The 24,027-nt window shown below is 36.6% G+C and overlaps 1 protein-coding gene across 1 annotated transcript in view; it reads right to left on the reverse strand.

Moving 5' to 3' along the window:
* LOC150100717 (N-acetylglucosamine-6-sulfatase-like) overlaps positions 1 to 24,027 on the reverse strand; it is a 147,580-nt gene that overhangs the window by 82,741 nt on the left and 40,812 nt on the right. Inside the window, exon 6 of the mRNA XM_090401336.1 lies at positions 2,610 to 2,783. Coding sequence (XP_090257462.1) covers positions 2,610 to 2,783 — 174 coding nt within the window. The remainder of the gene's footprint in view (positions 1 to 2,609; positions 2,784 to 24,027) is intronic.

Consider the following 24,027-nt stretch of genomic DNA (forward strand, 5'->3'; position numbering starts at 1 on the left):
TCCTTTATGACACCAATACATCAACTGTTTGTCTCTTGGTCTTTTGGCTTTGAAATTGAATATACTACAGACAGTGAAAACAACATTAAGAGGGAGCAATTTTATAATTCCTCGTTGAGCATAATCAAAATTTAATTTTTAAAACATTTATAAATTTATTTTTCTTCTCAGGATTCTAATAAGGGGCATTCATTTTGAATATATTAAAAGTGCTAGTGAAGTAAGCATTTAATTACATTGCTGATAATTAAATACAAAAATTAAGCACTGCATATTGAAAAGAAAAAAAAAACTATACCTCAGTGGAAGCTTTTTTTGCACTCCTCAGTACTAAACCACCCAAAGATAGACTTTGAGTTCAAGTCTAGTAGTCAACTATAGGAACTTTTACTAAGCCTTTTTTTGACCAGTTCCCAAGTTAGTCTATCTCTGGCATCGGCAAGCAGGTTTTTTTTCATCCTGTAAACTCAAGAAAATCGACCGTAGAACCTACACTATTTCAGACATTAAAAATATTGTGTTAGGGTTAGGGACCACAAGATGGCGGCACTTGTTGAGCCGTATATTCACTGTGGGCTACTTAATTAGTGATAGCTTGGGCCAGCTATCTCTCTGATTAGCTACCAGTGGAGATTGAATTGCCCACTCATTCTTCAAAAGTTAGATAGAGCTAAAACTGCGCCCTGCCTATTCCCTATACGGGAATAAAAAGGCATTAGCTGACTTTTTTTCTTTTTTTTTTTATATATAAAATAAAATAAACGTTGATAAATGCTAACAACTTATACCATCACATCAAACTAAAGGTAAATAATAATGAATACAAGATTATGGAAGTTTTTTCACTTGGCTATGCTACTAATTATATATATTGGGTTTTATTCTTTATCCAAGTGTAAGCAAACAAAGTTAGCACCTGAAGTACTTTCAGGACTACAAGATTACTTTCACTGGACACATTACCCCTTAGTGAATGACAACATAATACTATGTGCAGTCTATTAACATACACTACTGTCCAAAAGCTAAGGTTGACTTATATTTTTACCTGTATATGAAAACATTTTACTGACTAGAGCCAAATGTGGCCATAATTTATTGCCAGCATATTAATAAATTATATTGTACAAAAAATGTGTTATTAATTTCACACAAATTAAATTACAATACATTTTTGGCAAAAGTTACAAATTTCCCAATGACATAGTTAAGGAATTAATGTACAGTGCTCACAGAAAACTATGCAGAGACATTTCAGTATGGAATATGTCAACTGCAAACTGCAGTGCAGCTCTCACAATGATGTACCATGCTTTGTTCTAAGATGGGCCTCAATAACTCCTGAATCAAATGATTCAGAAGTTATTGAGGCAAACTGACCCACACCTCCTTCAGAGCAAAGATAAAGCCTTCTTTGGTTTCTGGAGGGGAATTTCGTGTAGCAATGCATCTCTCTATTGCATCCCAAAAATGTTCTACAGGGTTGAGATCTGGGAAGCATGCTGGCCATGCGATTAATATTAATATGTCGGTCCCCAGAAGTATCTCCAATGCCTGTGTAGGATGTGCATGACAATGTCATCCATAAAAATGAATTCTTCACCTACAGCACCACGAAACAATTGAACATGACATTGAAGAACTTCATTGCAATATTGTTCACAGTCATAGTTCCTTTTTTTTCAGCACTTGTAGCTCGGTGCATCAACTAAGCATAATGCCTCCCCACACCATGACAGCAAACACTGCCATATCTATCCCTTTCAAGAACATTCTTGCAACAGTAAGTAGCACCACTTTCACGCTAGATCAAGTGTCATCTAGAATTGGAGGAAAGATTAAAATGACTCATCTGCAGAGTACATTAGCTTACTGGTGTCTTGTCCAATTTTTACTGCTACAACACCTGAAAATGTGCTCTAAGATGAGCTGTGGATAAAGGGATGCAGCAGGCCTTTGGGTATATAGGCCTAGTTATCACAGACATCTTGCCACAGTTTGTCAAGATATCAGCATAATTTTGAATAAAGCAGAATTGGAAGCTGATCTGCTGTGGTCCACTGATATTACGTTTTGCTGTTATAACCAAAAATCTGTCTTCATGCTCTGCTAACCCTTGCTCTACCACAAATGTCTGGAACACATTCCATTGGTTTGAAATGCTGCCCAGAACCTGGATACAACACTATGTGAGATTCAAACTCTCTGACAATATCAGTAATTCTGCAGCCTTCTTCAAGCTTTCCAATAATTCTTCTCCATGTAAATTCATCTAGATAATGTCTTTGAGACATTAAAAGACATCTAAATTTGCAACTTTATTCCTTCACAAAAAGAGCTTTCTTTAAACATGATTTGTTTAGCACAGTCTTTTGCCTTTTATCCTGTTGAGTGCTACAACGTAATCCCTTTGTGCAGAATTTGAATGTGTACCCATATTCTACTTCAAATTGTCAGTTATTCAAATTGCCACAAGATGATTCGTCTGACTTTGCAGTTATAATCTTCAGAAATAGTATTTTTTCTTAGGTTTTGGACACCAGTGTATAATGATAGTAAAGCTAATTTTATGGATTATGAATATTTCTGTTAGGAAGAGGATACATTACCTTTCCACCTGCAATGTTAAAGTTTGGAGTTCTTGGAGCTGAAGAATTGGCAAAGTTATGGGTATAAGGTGGTGCTGGAGTAAATGGTGCATGTGGAGCAGGAGGAGCCAACATCATAAAAAATGGATTTTGGGACTCACCATATGTCCTAAGAAACTTGAGAGATTTATTTGCCTGCAAACATTCAAAAATAAAATAAAAACAACTTAGCTACTTGAATATGAACAGTGCAAGCTAAAGACATCTTAAAAAGTAAGAAAAAAAAATTCAGGAAAATTTTCAGTATTAGTGAGAATTTTCCATTTTTTGTGGTATTATAGCTGTGTCACTTATTTCTTTTCCTAAATATTTCAGTTAAGGAATTCAAATATTCATCTACATGTAACTCCAAATTTATGGTGGATGCCACCATGTTTAGCTCTGCAATCATAAGATGCAATTCACATTTTCTTGAAAAATATATTTAGATATACAGTTCACTCGCAATATAGTTGGTATAATGGATTCCTTTTCAAGTTTAAAAGGATATTGTAGTTTCTACTACAATAAGCAATTTATTCTTTATTCTTGAAGACATTTTTATTCAAAAGTTAGAATGCAAATTTATAAATTAAAATTTTGACAGCTCAATATGACATGAGAAATATAACTATCTGAAAACAAAATAAAATTCTTAAGTGCCCATTCAATATGTTACTAATAGTAATATCAGCACATAACTTGGTCATTTAAACTTTGTTTCTTTCTATTTAGTGGTATATGGTATAGACCACTAAATAAGAGCATAAGAGACAGGACACACTTTGATGGAGTGAGTAGATGGATGGATGCAAAATTTAATCATATAAAAACATCATATGAAACAACTGCGATAAATGTAAACAATATTTTCACACATTTTTGAACAATTTCTGAAGAACAATATTGGACCCTTGGACTGATTACAGCAGAGATTCTTTGTAGAACACTTTCACATAGTTTGTGAAAATAGGAGATGGTTGAAATCAGGTGCTAATACTCCTATTTCTGCATAAAGTAGAGTTGAATATCTCCAATTCTGATATCAGGTTTAATGCTACTTTCCTTCAAAATGTGATTCATTAATTCAGATAATGAATGACAGCTGAGATAATGTGCACCTCTTACACCTGATTTTACATCAAACCATCTTCCTGTACTTCTTCTTACTGTTAATGCTCTGTATAATATCCTGTTTACTTTAGGTTTAGTGTTTTGAAGGTTCCCTTAACAACTTGTCATATACCTTTTCCAGATCTACAAAACTTAAATAATTTAACAAAAAAACTTTATTATTATTAAGATAGCCTTCCAGGGAATCAGGGACTCATCGAGGGGGATCACACACTACATGCACAAGCTATCATACTTATTCTTGAATTCATTCACAATGCTTGCACTCAACATCCAATGGCAATCCATTCCAAGAATAGGTTGCCATTCTTGGAATGGATGAGAGAAATATCTAGTCCTCACTCCCTTCTTAGCGGCATTCATTCTTAGATTCCAAGGATGCCCTCTTGTCCTTTCCCCACTCTCCATAAATTGAAAAATTCCATCAACTGAAATCCTGTATGAATTGAGACTACAAACTTTCAGAAGTTTGTAGTCTCAATCATATCACCCCTCTTTCTCCTGTTTGCTAATGTCTGCAGTCTACAAATTCTCAATCTGTCTTCATAATCAGTATTCCACAATCCTGATATAATTTTTAACTCTCCTTTGCACTGTCTCCACTACATCAGAATCACAACAGAAACCAGGAGACCAGAACTGTGCACAATAGTCCAAGTGAGCCTTATCAAGACCGTGTAAAGAGGCAAAATGAAATCCCTATCTTTATATGTGAACATTCGTTTCAGCATTACAATTATCTTTTAAGGTTGTATTTGAAATCTTTGCTACGTGGCCCCTGAAACTTCACCTTGCTATCTACTAACACTCCAAGATCCCTAGCCTGATCAGTTTCTTCTAGCATAATCCTACTAATATAATATGACATTGATTACCAAAGTGCATGACTTTGCATTTGCTGACATTGAACTGATATCCATTTTCCCATGCTCACAATTCCATCCTATTCAAATCATTCTGCAAGTACTGCAAATCAGCAGCATTCCTGATTACCCTACCTATCTTTGCATCATCAGCAAATAGCTGTATGTCACTTGTCAAATCCTTCCAAATATCATTAACATACAGATTGAATAAAAGTGGACCAGGCACTGATCCTTGTGGTACACCACTGGTTAAAGACTCACATCTCTCGTATACCACTTTTTAATAACTTAACATAAGTTAACTTAAAAGGACCTCATACAATGAGTCCTTTGACCATGGAGGTCTAATTTAATAATAATAAATACAGTTCCTTGATATATTCATGATTACTCATGTATTTGTGTTAAGTGAAAATCTGATTCTGACAATGCCTATTTGGCCTGAATCCAGCTTGTTCTTTACCTAGTTTCTTTTCCCATAATAATTATCCTCTTCTCAAGTATGCTTGCATAAATCTAACCTGGAACGCTCAGCAGGAAAATTCCTCCATAATTATCCTGTAAAATAGCCGAGCTGTTAAGTGTTCACTTTTTTTTCTTCAACATCTGACCCACACATGAAACATCACAAGACCTATAGCAGTTCAGTGGTGGCAGGGGTGGGAGCAAGAGGATAAAAAGAAATAAGTAATCATTTACATTCTTTGAACAACTGAAGGTTGTATTCTTTGGGGAAGGTTATTCCAAAGAACAGAAGTAGATAGAATAAAAGAGGAGGCAGTGAAGTTGGTTTGGTGAGTTTCAAGATGGATTGTAAAAGTGTATTGATTAGCAGTAGCTCTTGTTCTAATGATTTTGGAGAAAAATGGAGGAATAAGAGTGGCCAATTCAGCAGAGCACTGTCCATGAAAGTATGTATCTGGAGAGGAAACACAAATCAGAAATTAACTTCTCTGAGAGAGGGATTGATGTAGATGTTGAGAGAAGGATCATTAATTAACCAGACTGTCCTCTTCTGGATAGAATTAAGCAATCTTAGAGAGAATTTTGGTACAACCACCCCAAATATGGAAGCAATATTCCTCGGTTGGGCAGATTTGAGATTTTTATAGAGTTAGAAGCTGTGAAGTAGTAGTATCATGTGTGAAAAAATACACCAAGCTTTTTTGGTAGCTGCAGAAGTTGTGGTTGAAATGTGTTTGTGCCAGAAAAGGTTGTAGGTATAGGTCAGTCTAAGAAGGGACCAAGATATCCAAACACGATCATATATCTTGTTTGGATATCTGGTATTATTGAAAGTAAGGGAGAGGGATGCAAGATGTTTCTTGCAAGAGATCAGACAGGACTGAGTTTTGGTGGCAATGAAGTCTACAAGGTTGTTCTTGCTCCATTAAGATACAGCTAGGGGATCAGAGTTCAGGACACTGGCCATGGTGGATCTTGAGGATTCTAATACTTGAGCACTACAAGATTTGTTAAATTAAAAAGAGTAATGGAGTGTACTATTATCTGCAGAGTTATGGATAGGACCAGAAGTCTGTGAGAGTAAGTCATTTATATACAAGAGGAAGAGAGTGGGTGAAAGAATAGAACCCTTGGGGGTACTTCTGCATTGGTGGGGAAATCTGAGGAAATTAGCCACCATGGCATGTAGTAAGCAACCAGTGAGAAAGTTGGCAATCTAGTTACAGAGTGTGGAGGGCAGACCATAGGACAGTCTGCCAAAAATCGATCAAATGATTTTGAAATGTTAAGAGCAATTATGTGAGTTTCTCCAAGTTTTTCCATGGCTTGAGTCCAAAGGTGGTTGGTGAAAGCTAGAAGGTTGACTATAGAAGATCAAGAGTAGTGGAATCCATCTTGCTGGTCACTGATTAATCGGTAGATCTTCAGGTGGTTCAGGAGTGACTGTTGATTGCTTTCTCCATAATTTTAGACAGAACAGAAAAAGTCAACCAACAACTGGATGGTAATTTGTTGGTCAACTTTTTCTTTAGGATGGGCTGGGTGTGGGTGTGTTTCCAGGCTGTAGGGTAGATGCCCATTGAATAGGATAGATTGAAGAAGCAATATGGGATAGGTATTAGTTCTGGGGCAGATGAATGATTTCTGTTATTCAGTCCCAGCAGATGTTTGGTTCAGGAGAACTGAAGCAGTATTCAGATCATAGGAAGGAGGAACAGAAATCATGGCACTCTTGTGCAAAAGGACACAAGACTGAGAACTGGTGGTGAAGGTTGTTCTGTGGCAAAAGAAACTTATTTGAGGTTGTGATCTAAGTTACCAAGAGGAGAACAGACATCCACAGCATACTTAGAAGGGGAGCTTGTTAGGAAGACATCAAGTGTGTTGGCAAACTGGGGAGGACTGTAAGGTATTCTGGTAGGGAGATTAATGATCTGTGATGAAATATCCTAATAGTGATGATCATCACTATTAGGATATTTCAGCTGTAGAAAGTCAAGCATTAGAGAGATAGGTCAGAGTGGTTAATGGAGTTTGGAGAGTAATAGAGACAGCATATAAAAAGGGCAGGCTGGTTTGGTAGAGAAATTTTGAGCTAAAGCAGATCAAGCAGATGGGGGGGGTGAAATCTCTGACATGGTATCTCAGTTCTGATAAATGCACAAGTGCCACCCTTGTGGCAGGAAAAACTTAAGTTAGGTGTACATTCTGGGCAGACCCATTAATTTTGTGGATGCTGAGAAGGAACTGGACAAAAGGAATACAAGTAGATGGATTAGAGGTATTAAAACTAATACATGGGCTTGGCTTGAAACATTAGCCAGACAGGATGGGAGATTGGCATGGGTTGCTGAAAGAATGTGCAAAAAAGTTAGTAATGCCTCTGAGGTGGTTTCAGCTTGCATCTTAGTATATGCATGATTCCTAATGAGTGGAAGGCCTGATATTAATTTTTTAGTTTCCAGTTTAGAACCTGAACCAGCTTTTCTTTTCTTCATGTTTCTACCTGTCATCTCTAATAACTTAACATTTGGAACCTTCTGTGGGACCAAAGGCACAAATAAGTTTCATCACTCTAGTTCCTAGCTTGAAACTGGTTGTCATTCAAAAAGTTTTTATCTTTGTATTTAGTGTTGAATACTATAGCCACACCTTCCTTTTCCTGATCACATTATCTGAATATAGCATTTATAGTTATTATTTAGCAGTATTGCACCAGATTTGTATTCTTCATCTCAGTAACACCAATCAGGGTGATAGAGCATTTCTCTAATTCTATTACTAGTTCGACTTCTATTCCATTGATACTTTTGATACAAAAATCTCTAAAGTAAAGTAAATGAAATAATAAACTATCAATTAAAGATCAAAGATTTGTCTATACCGCCTGAGCTACAGAGGCTCTAATATCCCATAATACAAGTCTAAACCAATCTGAGCAGTGACCCTTCCCATAATGCATACCATTATACATGTCCATAAGGATATGTGCTTTGCATTATGGGATACTAAAGTAAGTGATGTGAAGTCCTTAGCTTCTATATACAAATAGTCCAGTCATGAAGTTACTTCACCTGCAAACTTTGTTTGCTTATGCTTGGATGAAGGATTAAACCAAGAATATAATTTCTTGGCATCTTTAGTTTAAAGCACTTTTGACATTATTAGATCATTCTGGCCTTTGGCCAAGTTAGCATACATGCTCTCTAACCAACAGGCTGCAGATCCAAATCTCACTATGGGTATGGACATTTGTGATTACCTTTAGGTTGTAGATGAATTTTGTCTATCACTTAGATAGTCTTGTATAATATGGTGGTCTCATTCATTTCAACTGTAGTGATTCTTTTATTACCCATGCTTAACATCCAAATAATACTGCTGACTTTGTAAAATATTACACATTCTTAGTCTGCCTTTTTAGTGAATGCCATCTTTAATTGATAGTTTATTATTTCATTTACTTTAGAGATTTTTGTTTATTATGTTAAAAGTGTCTAAATATTCACTGTAACTTACAAGCGTGGTCTGAAATGTTCTCAGCTTAACAATGAAAAAAAATTTATAATTTCAAACTTATTTTTATTTTTCAACATAATCTCCCTTAAGACTAATACATTTATTCCAGCGATGCTCCAGCACCATTATCCCATCCCTGTAGTGATTTTCAGTAACATCTGCAAAATACCCCTCTACAGCTGCAATCACCTCTTGATTTGAAGAAAAATGCTGACCAGCGAGGAAGGGTTTTAGTTTTGGGAAGAAATACAAGTCAGAGGGAGCCAAATCTGGGGAATAGGGTGGACATTCCAACAATTCATAGTGCAGATCCCTTAATTTTTCCATTGCCAAAACACCTTTGTGGGCAGGTGCATTGTCCTGATGAAAGATGATTTTTTTTTCTTCTGCAAACCAGGTTCTTTCTCATGAATTTTTCATCTAGTCTGGTTAAAAGATCGGAATAATATTCCCCAGTTATTGTTTTACCCTTTTCAAGATAATTAATAAACAAAATGCCTTTAGCATCCCAAAACACCGATGCCATGACCTTTACTGCTGATGGAACCGACTTTGTCTTCTTTGGTGCTGAACAACCGGCTGCTGTCCACTGTTTTGACTACTGTTTGGATTCTGGTGTGTAAAGATGAATACAAAGGTGAAACAATTTGTTTCATCCATAGTAATAAATCAACTCACAAAATCAGTTTTATTCTTGTTAAAATGCTCCAAGCGCTGTTCAGAGATTTTCATGCAAGTGCATTTTTGATCGGCACGGCACCCATCTTGCGCAAAGCTTTTTCATTTGTAATTCTTCATACAAAAATATCCTACACATTCTTTTGAAATGCTTATAGTCTCAGCAATTTCACGCACTTTGACTTGCCAGTCATCCGATACCATATCGTGCCCTCGATCAATGATTTCTGGTGTTGTTATGCTTTTTGGACGTCCTTCACATGGATCATCTTCAAGGCTGGTATGGCCACGTTTAAACTTAGCAACCCATTTCTTGTCAAAAATGAAGAAGAGTACCCATAAACTTTTATGAGTACAAGTTAGAGGGAACCAGAGGTTTTTTTTATAACTGCATGATACTCAATTTTATCCATTTCAAGGGATACAGACAACACTTTAGTTTCAGACAGCTATATAAAACAAACTACTTGATAGAATAACTTGCACTTTCACATGGATGTTTATGATAGATGTACCAACTTAGAAAAAAAAAAAACTGTACCGATAGTGTTGCCATCTATGGTTGAGGCCGAGAACTTTTCTGATCACCCTCATATTTTATAGTCCAAATAATTAAAATTATAGACTTGTTAATTTATTGTGGTGTATACAAAAATTTTAGTTCAAATGGGCATTTTTCTTTTGAATGCTATGGTTTTAGTTTTTTCATGAAAAAATGGCACCCTGTTTTATTATTAAATTTAATTTATATAGATTTTTGTAGACTATTCTAAGTTACTCCAAATATCACTGTGTCATCTGAAAAGAGTAAGGTATGTAGAATAAAATTATTTTCAGTTTGTATTCCTTGTTTGTTGGTTGTGTTCTATTTTTTAATTATTTCATTCATATTATTATATTATATGACACCTCCAGGGAGTCCAAAGACTCATCGAGAGAGCACATCTCATACAAGGAACCTCATGAATTACTCCCCATTCTATCTAAAGCCAACTTTTGCAGGTCACTACATTTATAATTTATCTGCTCAGATAATTAAAATTATAGACTTGTTAATTAATTTTGGTGTATACAAAATTTTTTTTATTTTTTTTAGTGTCCGCACTGTTAGCCTAGTGGCTATGTGCTTCGCAACCATATGCCTGGGGAAGGAGTGTCCTAGGTTCGATTCCCGTCGGTGACGTGAGGAGCTGAAGGATCTTCCTCAGCCATAGCCAAGTTAGCCAGTCTTGGGTGTGGACAGCAGGGCTTTTCCCCAGTTTATTCTGGGTTTTTCATCCTGCAAAGCAGGCAAAGTGGCCTTGAAAACTCAACACTACAGGCCATAGGATACACCAGGGCATAAGGCTGACCACCTTATCCTGTAAACGGAGTGAGGTCCGATGATCAATGGACCCTCGACACCGCAAGGTAAAAGAGGGTATAAGGAAGATGAGATGAGACAAAAATGTTAGTTCAAATGGGCATTTTTCTTTTGAATGCTATGGTTTTAGTTTTTTCTTGAGAAAAATGACAAAATAACACCCATTATATTTCAAATAATATTGAAGATGGAGACATCCTTATCTGTCTTTCTGTTACTTCAAACATTCTTGTCTCTTTAAATGTCTATTACTGTTTATTCATATACTTATGTGTTTTAAATAAATTTACAGATAAGTGGTTTTTTAGTATATCAAAAATTTATATATGTATAAAGTATATGTATCTGAATCTAACTGATAATATTCAGTGAAATGACAATTTAAAAAAGGTAGAATAACAAGTATGGATTTTAAAACATATGAGCCACCACTAGTGTAATACAATACACTAGACAGCAAGATGTGATTAAAAAAATAATAATACTGTTTACAAAACATTAATATTAAACTCTCCAAAAATTTTAAGAAAAGAGAGAGAGAGAGCCCTTACATTCAAATTTGAGTGATGCAGTAATGCTTCAGCACTCTCTTTCAACAAATAGGAACTTGTTAGGCACATGGGAGGAACAGAGCAGGTGGGGAGGGATCATTTATCCTTGGTGGAAAGTAACCAAGACAAGATTTTATTGACAGGAAAAAATGGGAACACTAGATTATATTTCTTGAGGATCGTAGAAAGTGCTTTGAAGATTACAGCAAATGGAATTGGAACTCTCTGCACACAGAATCTTCTACTCATCTACTCTACTCAAAAACTCATCTACTTCACCACTACTACTTCAAATTTGAGCATTTGTTCAAGGAGAGTGCTGAATCTCCCAAATTTGAATTGTCTTTCTTTATCTAAAATTTGAGAGGCTCTTACTCTTATTAGTTATAAGCAGCAGTTTTTTTTTTCTTTCTTTTATAATCATATGTCACTATCTACTGTAGTGTATTATACTAGTGTACAGCTGATATAATTTAAAATTCATTGTTATTATTTCACCTTTTATATTGTCATTTCACTGAAGATAATTTTTGATTCTGATTGAAATATCTGATTTAATAAAATTTTATTAACTTCTTATATCAATGAGTATTTGCTTTCTATTATATCACAAGTGAGATTAAGGAAATGTGATTATATATGTCTATCCTGTCAAAAGTTTTTTTTAATATAATCTATGAATGGTAGATGCATTTCTAAATTAAATTCTATTCTTTTCTCAATTAGTATTTTGAGAGTGAATATAGGATTTTGCAGAATTGCAATATTCTAAAAGCCATTTTGTTTTCATTTATAATCTTTTCAAGAATAGGGTTGATTCTATTCTTCAATAGTTTGGCATATATTTTATGATCTGTGTTTAATAAACTTATTACTTTGTAGTTTTCACAGTTATTCTTATTTCATTTAAAAAAAAAAGGGAATCACAGTTGAATGTTGTAAGTTTAAGTTTTTCCAGTTGGTTATATCATAAATTAAAGATAACAAGAAATTATATTCTTCATTTAATCCTTTATCCAAGTGTAAGCAAACAAAGTTTGCTCTTGAAGCATTTTCATATATACGAGTTACCCCAGTGGGCTGGGGTAACTCGTATATAGAAGTTAATAACTTCGCATCACTTGCCTTAGTATCCTATAATGCAAAGCATTTATCCTTACAGACATGTATGATACTATACATAATGGCATGGTAAAACCAAGTGGAAAAACTTGCAACAGGTATCTCTAATCCAGAGTATTTTAATAATAAGGTGTAACATCTTTTGGCTACTCGTATATGAAAATATGACTTCTGCATTACTTCAACATTAGTATCACCTCTGGGCCTCACTGATGAGACCTCAATAAAGGTCAAAACTGGTCTGGTAGTGACCTTTCCCATTATGCATAGCATTATACATGTCCCTAAGGATACGTGCTTTGCATTATGGTATACTAAGGCAAGTGATGTGAAGTCATTGGATTCTATATACCAGGCATAAACTTTGTTTGCTTACACTTGGATAAAGAATTAAACCAAGAATATAATTTCTTGGTATCTTTAATATATTTTATCATAGTTGAATTGTTCTAGTTGTTAGTTTTTTTACCAGTGTTATATATTATATTCATTAATGTAAGAAATCTTTGATTAAATTTATTTTCCAAATTTTATAAGTTTTATTGGGATTTTATTTCTACTGTGATTTTTAATTTTTTGTAATGGTTCATTTAATTCTTCTGATATTATATTATTCAGAAGAGTATCATCAGTTACATTTTACAATGGGTCTGGTTCCCACTGATGAAACCTCAATAAAGGTCAAAACCAGTCTAGGTAGTAGCCCTTCCCATAATTCATAGCATTATATACAAAAAGATGCAGGCTTTGTATTATTGGATACTAAGGCAATGAATGTGAAGTAATTAGCCACTACATACAAGTAGCATAGTTGTGAAGTTACTTCACGTGAAAACTTTGTTTGTTTACACTTGGATAAAGGATTAAACAATAATACAATTTCTTGGCATTTTTAATTTAATGTATAACCAAATGATAAAACTTTCAATAGATATGTGGTTTATAGATGTATGGAGTGAATTTGATGGAGAGAAGTTTTTAGTACTGGTCAGCTCAACTTAGCCAAAAATTAGTGGCATCAGCAATACCTGGTTGACAAAAAATGATATAGTTACAAGGATAGAATGTAAGGTGTACTGCATTTTCAGGAAGGACAGAGGGAAATGGACAAGAGGAGAGATAATACCAATGATAGCTGGAGAGCTTCAACCAATCAATTATCAAGATGCCAACTATTGGGATACAGAGACTAGAAGTAGAAAAGGACACATGGCAAGATGGAAATGGAAAATATTTATACAGTTACTAAAGCATGATTATCTGAAACATTATGTTATGGAAAGGACTAGAAGTTTGGAAGTGTTGGATTTAGTAAGAGCATCAGAATATCTATCCATAACCATAGCAGCATTTCAGCCTCTGATCACAGAAAGTGACAATGCAGTCTTGTTCTGAGAGGATGCTCAACATGTGGAAATATACATCATGAAAGTTTATGCAGAAATACAAAGAGTATCATCAGTTACAAAAAGCTGGAGATTATGACAAACTTAGAAGCAGGAAGGAAGAAAATGTCAGAAATGCATGGGAAGTGGTCAGAGGTCGTTTGAAAGAGTCAGTATCAGTCTGCATACCCAAAGTGAGGAGGATAAGTAAAGTAGGATATAAAAGGTTGAGGGGCAATATAAAGCAGGAGCTGCAAATAAAGAAAAAATGGTGGAGGAAATATAAAGAAAAAGATAACTAGCATGCTCATGAGCAATGCAAAGCACGGGTAAGAAGGGTGACTATTATGTTCAGGAAGGCTAAATCAGATTTTTACCAAAGTAAATCCAAAATAGTTTTTCACTATGTAGCAAGTTAGAGAAAGAATGATTATAGAAGGATAATTTTAATCAGTGCTAATGGCAGGAAATTGACAGAAGCAGATGAAATAGTTCAGCTGCTAAGTGATAATTTTGTTAGTCATCCAGGTGGAGATTTTGCAATTATTGATGTGAGAACTAAGGAAGATAAATTGGAAATGCTCAACATATTTAAAAACATAAATGTAAATAAATGAAGATAGGTAGAGAAGAAGAAAATATTTCTATAAATCTCGAAAATCATCTGCTGGAACAAGTTAATAAATATGTTTATCTTGGCAAGCTTATATCTAGTAACCTCAACAATACGGAAACAGTAAAACACAGGCTAAACCCTCCAAGCATCCGCATATTCCAATCCTCTCTTCTGACACATTCTAGCTATTATGTTATTCAATATTACTGTTCTTCTGCTCAGCTCGTCACAATCATAACTAGGAACACGCACACTATCTTTCCTCTCTGCGTCTTTAGTACAACCTCAAGCAAGAAGTTCATATCTCACACTGCCCAATTTACATTACCTCTGAAGTCATTTGTTTCTACCATCACATTATCTCATCCACCATTTCACCCCTCTTAATTGCCACAGCACACTTTCTATAGTTCCTCCATGCAAACACTCCTCATGCATCCTACCTTGAACACCACGTATCATTGAATCCCCATACATACCACCCTCTTACCACCCTGTTCTTCGATTGCTCACATGCATCCCTCACACTCTCTCTCTCTTCTAACACTTTCTCTCTGTGGACCCCAACTTACCTGCCTTCCTGACATCACTCAATCCCTGGTTCCTGTGCTCCCTTGCATTCCTCTCATTCCCCCTCTTCCACTATTCCTATCCTCTCCTCTTCTATAATTCCCATATCGCTTTCTCATTCCCTCTCTTCCACTGTTCCTATCCTCTCCTCTTCTATCATTCCCATATCTCTCTCTCATTCCCTCTCTTCCATTTATCCTATTCTCTCCCCTTCTATCATTCCCATAACTCTCTCTCATTCCCTCTCTTCCACTTATCCTATTCTCTCATCTTCTATCATTCACATAACTCTCACATTCCCTCTCTTCTACTGTTCCTATTCTCTCCTCTTCTACCATTCACATAACTCTCATTCCCCCTCTTCTACTGTTCCTATTCTCTCCTCTTCTATCATTCCCATAACTCTCTCTCACTCCTACTCTGATTTGCTATGCATTCGTCTCTTCCATTTGCCTAATCTCATCTTTCACACTTCTCATCTCATTCCCTAAACATTCCACCTGCTCTTTCAGCTCATCTATCTCTCTCTTCAAGTCAGCCACTCTTATTTGGCATAACTCATTCATCCTCCCAATTGAGACCATAAACGAAAACTTCACTATCATTCAACCTTTCCATACTCCCCACCCTCATTTTTTTTTTCATATTTCTCTCACCCTCTATCATACCACTCATCTCTCTACATGAAAAATCTCCCATCTCTGACTCAACGAGGTCAGTTATAGTCATCTCTAACTCACCCAGTTCCTCCCATTGCCTGCATTTTGTACATATATGTATTCCCCCTAATCTCATATGCCACATATACACCCACGGGACTCGTACATTCTGCATATCCAGCATGCTACAAAATCCCACATGATATCACACAAAATGGAGTCCTTAAATGGGGGAGGACTTAGTGATACGCCATTTGCAATTTTAACTGCCGCTGCTGCCATTATTCAAAATAGTATCACTAATTAGTGTCGAAAATAGTGTCACAACTAAACGCTAAATAAGTATAAGGGAGTACAACTATATAAGTAAAAGTACAAACAATTACAAACAAAACATTTAAGTATACTAAATATAAATATAATAAAACAAAATAATGAAAACTTATGCTATCTTTGTCTTGTCTTCCACCGTTATGCATCCAATTCCCCATCTTCTCGCAACCAAAATACATAATATAGCGACAACCTGCCACAACTAACTTCAAAAACAACCACTGAAGGACACTCGTATTCCAGAAAACAACGTAACACTACAAAAACTGACTATTCACTGATTAAAAAAAAGCACTTTTTTTTTAGCACAGCTCAAATTCCCCGCCATGTTCTCCAGCGACTCTCACACCACACAGAAAACTCTTACATAAGACTGAGTAAATGAGAATGAATATAAAGCTGGTGGTATGGAAATGGGATGGGGAGGCTAACAGACAAACACCAGAGAGTAGTATATGGTGCAGTGGAAACTAAGTTATTGATTTATTAATTTGTTGTTTTATGGTGCAAGGATAGCAAAGGTCATACTGCACCAGGAATAGGATATTAGGAAATAGTCAAAAGGAGATAAACTAGTGAATAAGATAAAATGTATGTACAGAGTATTAAGTATTTGCATATCAAAGGTATTAATAATAAATATCCACACCAGGTATTAATAAGCAGTGATAAATAAAGTATTATGTAAAAAAATAAGGTATCTATACATTAAAGGTATTAATAAATAGTTATGTATACAAGATATTCAAAAAGTTATAAGAATATCAATGATTATGCAAAATGTATGTACAAGGTTTAGTATCTATCTACAATATGGTATCTAAATATAAATAAATTTAAAATCAAATGTGAATTGAATAAATTAATTCTTTGTAAAAATTTAAAAATGTCATGCAATTTGTCTCAATCTAATAAATTTGCAATATCTTTATCTTCTTGAGCATATAGGGTTCAGCCAAATAAGTAAAAATATCATTCCTCTCTAGTGTGAAGTGCTGGCACTCCACGAATATGACTAATGGTAAAGACAAGTGTTGCATTTCTCACAAATGGGTCATCAGCCTTCAGTAAATAAAAATGTGAAAGATGACTGTGACCTATGCAGAGCCTAGCAAGAACAACATCCTCTGTTCACACTCTGTGAAGGCTAGACTGCCATAATTTAATTTCAGGTTTAATTTGGTAGAGCTTATTATTACACTCTCTTCTTCCAAGATAGCTGCCACTGAGAAGTTTTTGTCTGATAATCTGTGTATGGAACAGGCAGATGGTAGATGTTTGAGAAATGAGCTGACCTTGCTGCAGTATCTGCAGCCTTGTTTCTCTTAATCCCAACATGACTTGGAATCCAACAGAAGCAAACAAGGTGTAGCTTCCATAACTGAAAGAGGAGGTGTAGATTTTGAAAAAGCACTGAATGTTGCTGTAGCTCTAGACTTCTTATTGCCTGGAAAGAACTTTGCGAATATACAAGGGGGTCTGAAAAATTCTGATAAACACCTAGAACAAAAATTAATTTCGTCTTCTTATATATCCTAAAAGAAAAAGAACAAATTATTACAATTTGATGAAACTTAGGGGTTAAAGAATTTTAAGATATGTTCCTTTCTTGTGGTTATATCAGTTGCTTTTATATCGTTTTTTCTATATGTTTATCAGAAATTTCCAGACATCCCCCCCCCCCAGTATTAAGCACCTTTGGAAGTGATGGAATCTGATGTATTTTAATGCAAGCTCTATCACATACATAGCTCTGATGTAAAGCTGCTACACTCTGGCAGGATTTGTATGGAAATAATAGTGTCTGGTGAGATGGCAAAAAGTACCCACTGGGTCCTCCGATTTTAACGAGCCTGCGTAGACAGGCACAAAAACCAGAGTATTCAATTCTATGAGCTTCGAAGAGCTGCTGGTAGATAACAGCAGGTATGGAAATTTTCAGTAGCCTGCTGAAAGAAAAGGACTGCCAGTGAAAGTAGATTCGGCTGTTCTGAGCTATGTTTTCTGCCCAGATTTCTAGAGCTTGCAAGAGAGCTTTCATCTGCAAATCAAAGAGTTTTAGGGCATTGTCGAGATTCTCATATTGTAGTCAAAAGATAGATACATGGGATGCTCTGGCTATTTTATTTTAGTTATGTATACCCAAGACAAACTGTTGCTGTCGAAGTGACAAGGTAGTTTGTTTGCTTTGAATTACAGTCTAGCAATAGGTGTTGAAAGTTTTTTCACTTGGTTATACTATAAAATAAAAATGCCAAAAAATTATATTTTGTTTGCACATAAAGTATCTTCATGAGCAGATTACATGTACACATAGAAGCTAATGATTCACATCAGTTGCCTTAGCATCCTATAATGCAAAGTACATATCCTTTCAAATGTGTATAATGCAATGCATTATGGGAAGGGACACTATCCAGACCACCTTCAACCTTTATTGAGATATGTTAAAGTGCAGGGATACCTCTCCTAAAACTCAGTGATCTAGAAGAACACTAAATCTCATTGTGTGACCTGAAAGGATCACTGCTAAATTCATCACTCTAATCTGAATCACTCCAGGACAGGAAACTCGGTAGTGACCCCACTCAGTGACAGGCAAAGACCAGTGGCCGAGCAGAACCTGTCTACTCCCTGGAAAGCAAGCTACCATCAGTGGGAACCAGATCCAGAAGAGACACAAGGTTGGTAACTGGTAACTTTTATGGCAAGATGGATGACAATCCCGTGGATTTTTATCCCTTCATCGCTAAGGAGTTGATTAAATGTATAAAAGATTATCCAGCACCTGGCTCGCCCAATTTAGGGCCGTGCGAGAGTGCTTTTACCAATGAGCAGAGCTGCCTTCGGGTGCTTGTGTTTCCATCTGTCATTCTCATCATAGTTGGAGGACTCTTGAATGAGTTGACTGGGGTGAATAGCCACCTGAGCGAAGTATGTAGAGGCATACTTCGCTCCCACAAAGTAACGTGGGTATATCCTGTATGTTAGCATCACGATGGAGGAGAGCATTCCTGACAAACCATGGAGCATCAAAAATCATATGGAGACACTTATTCTGAATCACTTTAGTTTTTTGATGTTGCTGGGGGAAGTGTGATGCCAAGCCAGTGATCCATATGTTAGAGTGGGTCTGATGATTGATTTGTAAATCCGTAGCTTGTTTTCAGTGCTAACTTGGCTTCTCCGGTTGAGAAGAGAGTAGAGCTGGACAATTGCAGAATTGGATTTATTGCAGACATATACAATGTGAGGGTTAAAAGTGAGGTGGTTGTCTAGTTGAATACCTAGATATTTGATTTTGGATTGCCATGGAATAGCTGCATTGAATAGTTTAATTTCTCCGCAGTGAGATGTTTTCTGTCTTGTAAAAAGTATAACAGTGCTTTTGTCTTGTCAGCATTAACAAAAGCACCGTCATACTTTTTACAAGTATGATGGTGCTATCCTCCATCTCTTAAGCCATTTTTCCAGGTTTGTTGCTGCATAGCTAAATGTGGCCTGAGAAATCTGGTCAAAATTGCCATATCGTCTGCATAGCAAGTCATGATGGTTGATGTCGTGCTTGGGACATCTGCAACATAGATGTTGAAAAGCAGCAGGGATAGCAGCGAGCTGTGGGGTACACCTGCAGTGATTCTTTTCATAGAGGATCTGAGTCCGCACAGCTTAACTTCGAATTTCCAGTTTTTTAGATAAGAAGATATAGTGGAATGTTGGCAGTAATTAATTTGTAAATAAGGCCTTTGTGCCAAACTTTATCAAAGGCTTTTGCAACATCAAGAAAGATAGTTCCTGTATGTTGTCTCCAATTAAAATCAGTTGTTATAAACTCTATCAATCTGTGGACTTGCTGTGCCCAGTACGGAACCCAAACTGCTCTTTCGAGATAAGGCTGTTTTTGTTCACCTCATCTTGCAGACGGTTGAGAATAATTTTTTCTGCAATTTTCCCCAAGTATGACAAGAGGCTGATAGGCCTATAATTCTGGAGGAACTAAGGTGCTTTCCCCGGCTTGTGAACGAGGATTATATCTGCTTGCTTCCAGCGAGTGGGAAAATAATTGAATCTGAACATCGAGTTTATAATGCCTACCAAATCCATAACTACTTTATGTGGGAGCGCCTTTATAGTTTTGTTAGTAATCTCGTCAGGACCTGCCTGGGGCCTTTTTGTTGAGTTTTTAGATGATAGAATAAACATCCCTATTCAAAGTATGACAAATATTTTTGCAGCTGCAGGAGCATGCAGCGAACATGCCGGTGGATTTTCTCAATGAAAAGCAAATCCACATGCATGTAGTTAGGACTACATTGAAGCCCCACGGCATCCACGAAAGCTTCTGCCTTTTCATCATCTCTGTAAACTATGCCTCTTTCTCTGTGAATGGGCTGAATGTTGGAACAATCCATACAGAGAGATTTAGTCAATTTCCACAGCGAGTAATCCTCAGCTTTTAGGGAACACAGCTTCCTTTTCCACTGTTGGTTCCTGTGATCTTTCAGTGCAAAGTGAATTAAATTGGTTGCCCTATTTATCTCTTGACGGTCCTGGGGAGATAATGTATTGTGATAATGGCATCTGATTCTGTTTTTATTACAGATTAGATTTAGAATTTCTTCCGGAAGCAGGTTGGCTGGAGCTTGGGGTGGTAATGGTGGAGGCTACTGCCAAGCCAGTATGAATTGTACTTTCTAGATCATTGACTGCTACATCTATTTCTTCACAGGAGGAGATAGTTGGTACCGAGCCTATAAGAGTGTGGACTGCGACACTGAATTTAGTGAAGCTTGTGCAGGTCTGATTGGGGATGAGTTCAGGGTCCCCTCCTAGGCTTAGTAGTACTGAGTTGTGGTCAGAACTAAGATCATTAATCATCTGTAGCTGGAATTGATGAGAGGTGTCCTTGAAGATGGTTATATCCAACACACAGGTCTGCCTTGCGGTCCGTAGTGTGTTGGTTCAACCGGACCTGCAATGAAGATGTTTCTTAGCATAGCAAAGTCGTAAAGAATCATCCCATTATTACTGAAGTTTTACTGTTCCATAAGGGATGTTTTGAGTTGAGATCTCCCGCCACAATTGTTGCTTCGTTAGTATCGAGCAGTTGAGAGAGATCAGAAGTTAGGAGAGGTTTGCCAGGAGGGTTATAAACTGAGTATATTTTTAGGCTGCCTGCGTCATTGGGGTGGATTTCAATACCAGTCATATCAAGAGGACCACTACAACAAATCTTCCAGATTTGTTGTAGTGGTCCTCTTGATTTCGTTATAACGGATGTTTTTCTTGACAAAAATAGCTGTGTCACCACCTCTGGCATTGAGTCTGTCATTTCTGAGTAGTGAATAATATCTAAGTTTGGGGTTGTCGCAGGGCTGAAATGGCGTCCCATTAATTAAGAGAATATCAATTCTGAAGTGGTCTGCAAATTCTTGTAGCTCCAGGAGTTTGTTACTGAGACCGTTAGCATTCCAGAATGCAATGTGTATGGAATTAATTGAGATAGTCGGATTATCCATTAAGCATTGAGAATATGACTTGGGTATTTTTCAGGAATTTATTTGTATCACTCTGGTTGGGGTTTGTTTTACTGAAAGCAGTTAACATCTCTCCTAATGTAGCGGCTAGAATAGCAGCCGAGTTTTTACTGCTTAGAGCGGGTTCTGCCGGTTTTGTGCACGAAGAAACCACTGAGGCGTACGATCTGTTAGTTGTAGTATCCGCAGAGGGTTTTCTGTTGCAGAAGGTGTTGTATGCTTCTGAGTTAATGGGGCTCCTGCACACTCCAGGTTAGATGGGTGGAGTGTGCAGCCTTTGTAGTTCGCTGGGTGCAGACCGCCACAATTTGTGCACTTAGCGGAAGTAGTGTGCGGTTTGGAACATGTATGAGAGGGGTGATTGTCTCTTCATTTTATGCATTTGTACTCTGCTCTACAGAGCTTATGCGCATGCCCATATTTCTGACAGCAGTGGCATTGTCCTGCAGATGTTTTCCTTCCAAGTGGTTCAGTCTTTATTACTAGATTACAAACGGTCTTCAGATCATAAATCTCTCTCTGATCTTTGCTGATTTCCACTAAAACCAGAGGCATGGGACCTTTGTCTGCTCGATACATATGCGAGACTTTTATCGGCTCTAAGCCTTGTGACTTGAGGTCAGTGGCTATCTCTTCTGATGTTATTGTTTCCACTAGACCTCTGATAACAACCTTTAAATTTTTCTCGCTCTTTAACTGAAATGTATGGTATGGAATTTCCAGTTCATCCATGAACTTAGTAAGCTGATGGTAGTCCGATGCTCCTTTGGGTTGAATGCGGACTCCTTCATCAGAGTTTTTAGCCAAAGTGAACTTTGGGACTCTCTCTTCGGGCTGTGCTGCTGTGTCCATCGGTACTTCAGGCTCTGCAGCTGGAGCCTCCTTCCTATGCTTTTTCCTTCTCACTACCTAGTAGCTGTCAGTATCTTCTAAGGACTGAACGTCGGCTGTTGACATGTTCTCTCTGGTGTTGTCTTGAGAAGTACTGGGGAGAGTGTCAGGGGGATGGTAATCCTCTGATTCAACTGCAGGGATCTTATGGAGCTCTGCTCTGCCTGGCCATTTGGTATGTAGCAATATTCCTACTTGTCTGAATACTGTGAGCAGTTGTTTAAAAAGTTATTTAGGTCTTCGAATGGAAAGTCCATGTCTAGGCCTGACCTGTGATTTAATGGGAGTTTTGCATGGTTCAAGACCTGCCTTGTCCCTTCCTATCACCAAGTGTAGACCAACAGACAAAATCTCCTTCTGGAGGCGGAAGACTACTGACGAGTACTGGGCAGGGAACAGGAGAGGGCCTGGGGAAGATGCATTAAAAGTCAAAAATCTTACCTTGCACTGTACAATTACTAAAAAAAACCTATGCTCATTCTATCACAAATCCAAATCCTCAACGATCAACTATCAACTCATGGAATCCTACCCTCAATTCACAATTGACACCGAGGTCCTTAAAGTCCTTAAAAGGACTGGCTAGAAGGACGAAGCAAGAATGCTTTTCATATTCCCCATTATCTGAAGAGGACAGTGAAGGATAGGGTGTTATTGAGCTATATAAAGTTCTGATCATGGCAGGAGGATAACAGCAATAGCCAAGCCTCAGTTAGAACTTCATTGGCTATGGCAATGCCATCCATTACCCTCCCATTTTAGTCACCTCGTATGACATGCATGAGCTACATTGGGGCTATTCTTATCCCGGCCACCACACGGGAATTGATATCAAGGTTGAAGTAATGCTGAAATCATATAATATCCATATACAGTAGTCAAAAGGTGTCATACCTTATTATTAAAATACTCTGGATTAGAAATAGATGCTGAAAGTTTTATCACTTAGTTTATCACTATACATTAAACATGCCAAGAAATTATATTCTTGGTTCAATCCTTTATTCAAGTGTAAGCAAACAATAGTATCTTCATGACTATAATGATATGGTCATTATAGTCACGAAAATACTTTATATACAAAAATTGTTTGCTTCTATATACATGGGAGGTCTGAAAAGTTCTCAGCCTCAACCATAAATGGCAACACTTTCGGCAAGATTTTTTTTTCTGAGTTGGTACATCTGTCATAAGCATCCAGGTGAAATTGCAAGTCATTCTATCAAGTAGTTTTTTTATATATATATATATATATATACAGCTGTTGGAAGCCAAGTGTTGTCTGTATCCCTTGAAATGGATAAAATTGAGTGTCGTGCGGTTCATTCGAAGTTCATGGGCACTGTCCACAAGAATATTTTAATATTTGCCAAATATTTCAGTCTGAAATTAACAGACTATCCTCAGTGGCTTGATAGGAACAGTTTTACAAGGTGGAATTACCAACAATTGATCATTCAAAAGTAGAAAGAGCTACATGATGTTACATTGCTAAGCACTAAAGAGAGGTAAATTTCATTAGAGTGATGAATAAATTATAGATATTAATTCACAATTTCATATAATAATCTTAAATTTATAAATTCAATTAAAGATAACATTAGACTAATGTAGGAATTAGAAGGTCTCAATTAAAAAAAAAAAATTAAAAAACCTGGTGTGTTATCCAGATTAAACTTTCCCATATTTTTGCCAACAATAGGCAATCATT

Source organism: Typopeltis vanoorti, chromosome 12, assembly GCF_054136105.1.
Source record: "Typopeltis vanoorti isolate ZY-2024b chromosome 12, IOZ_Tvanoo_1.0, whole genome shotgun sequence".
Lineage (NCBI taxonomy): Eukaryota > Metazoa > Arthropoda > Arachnida > Uropygi > Thelyphonidae > Typopeltis > Typopeltis vanoorti.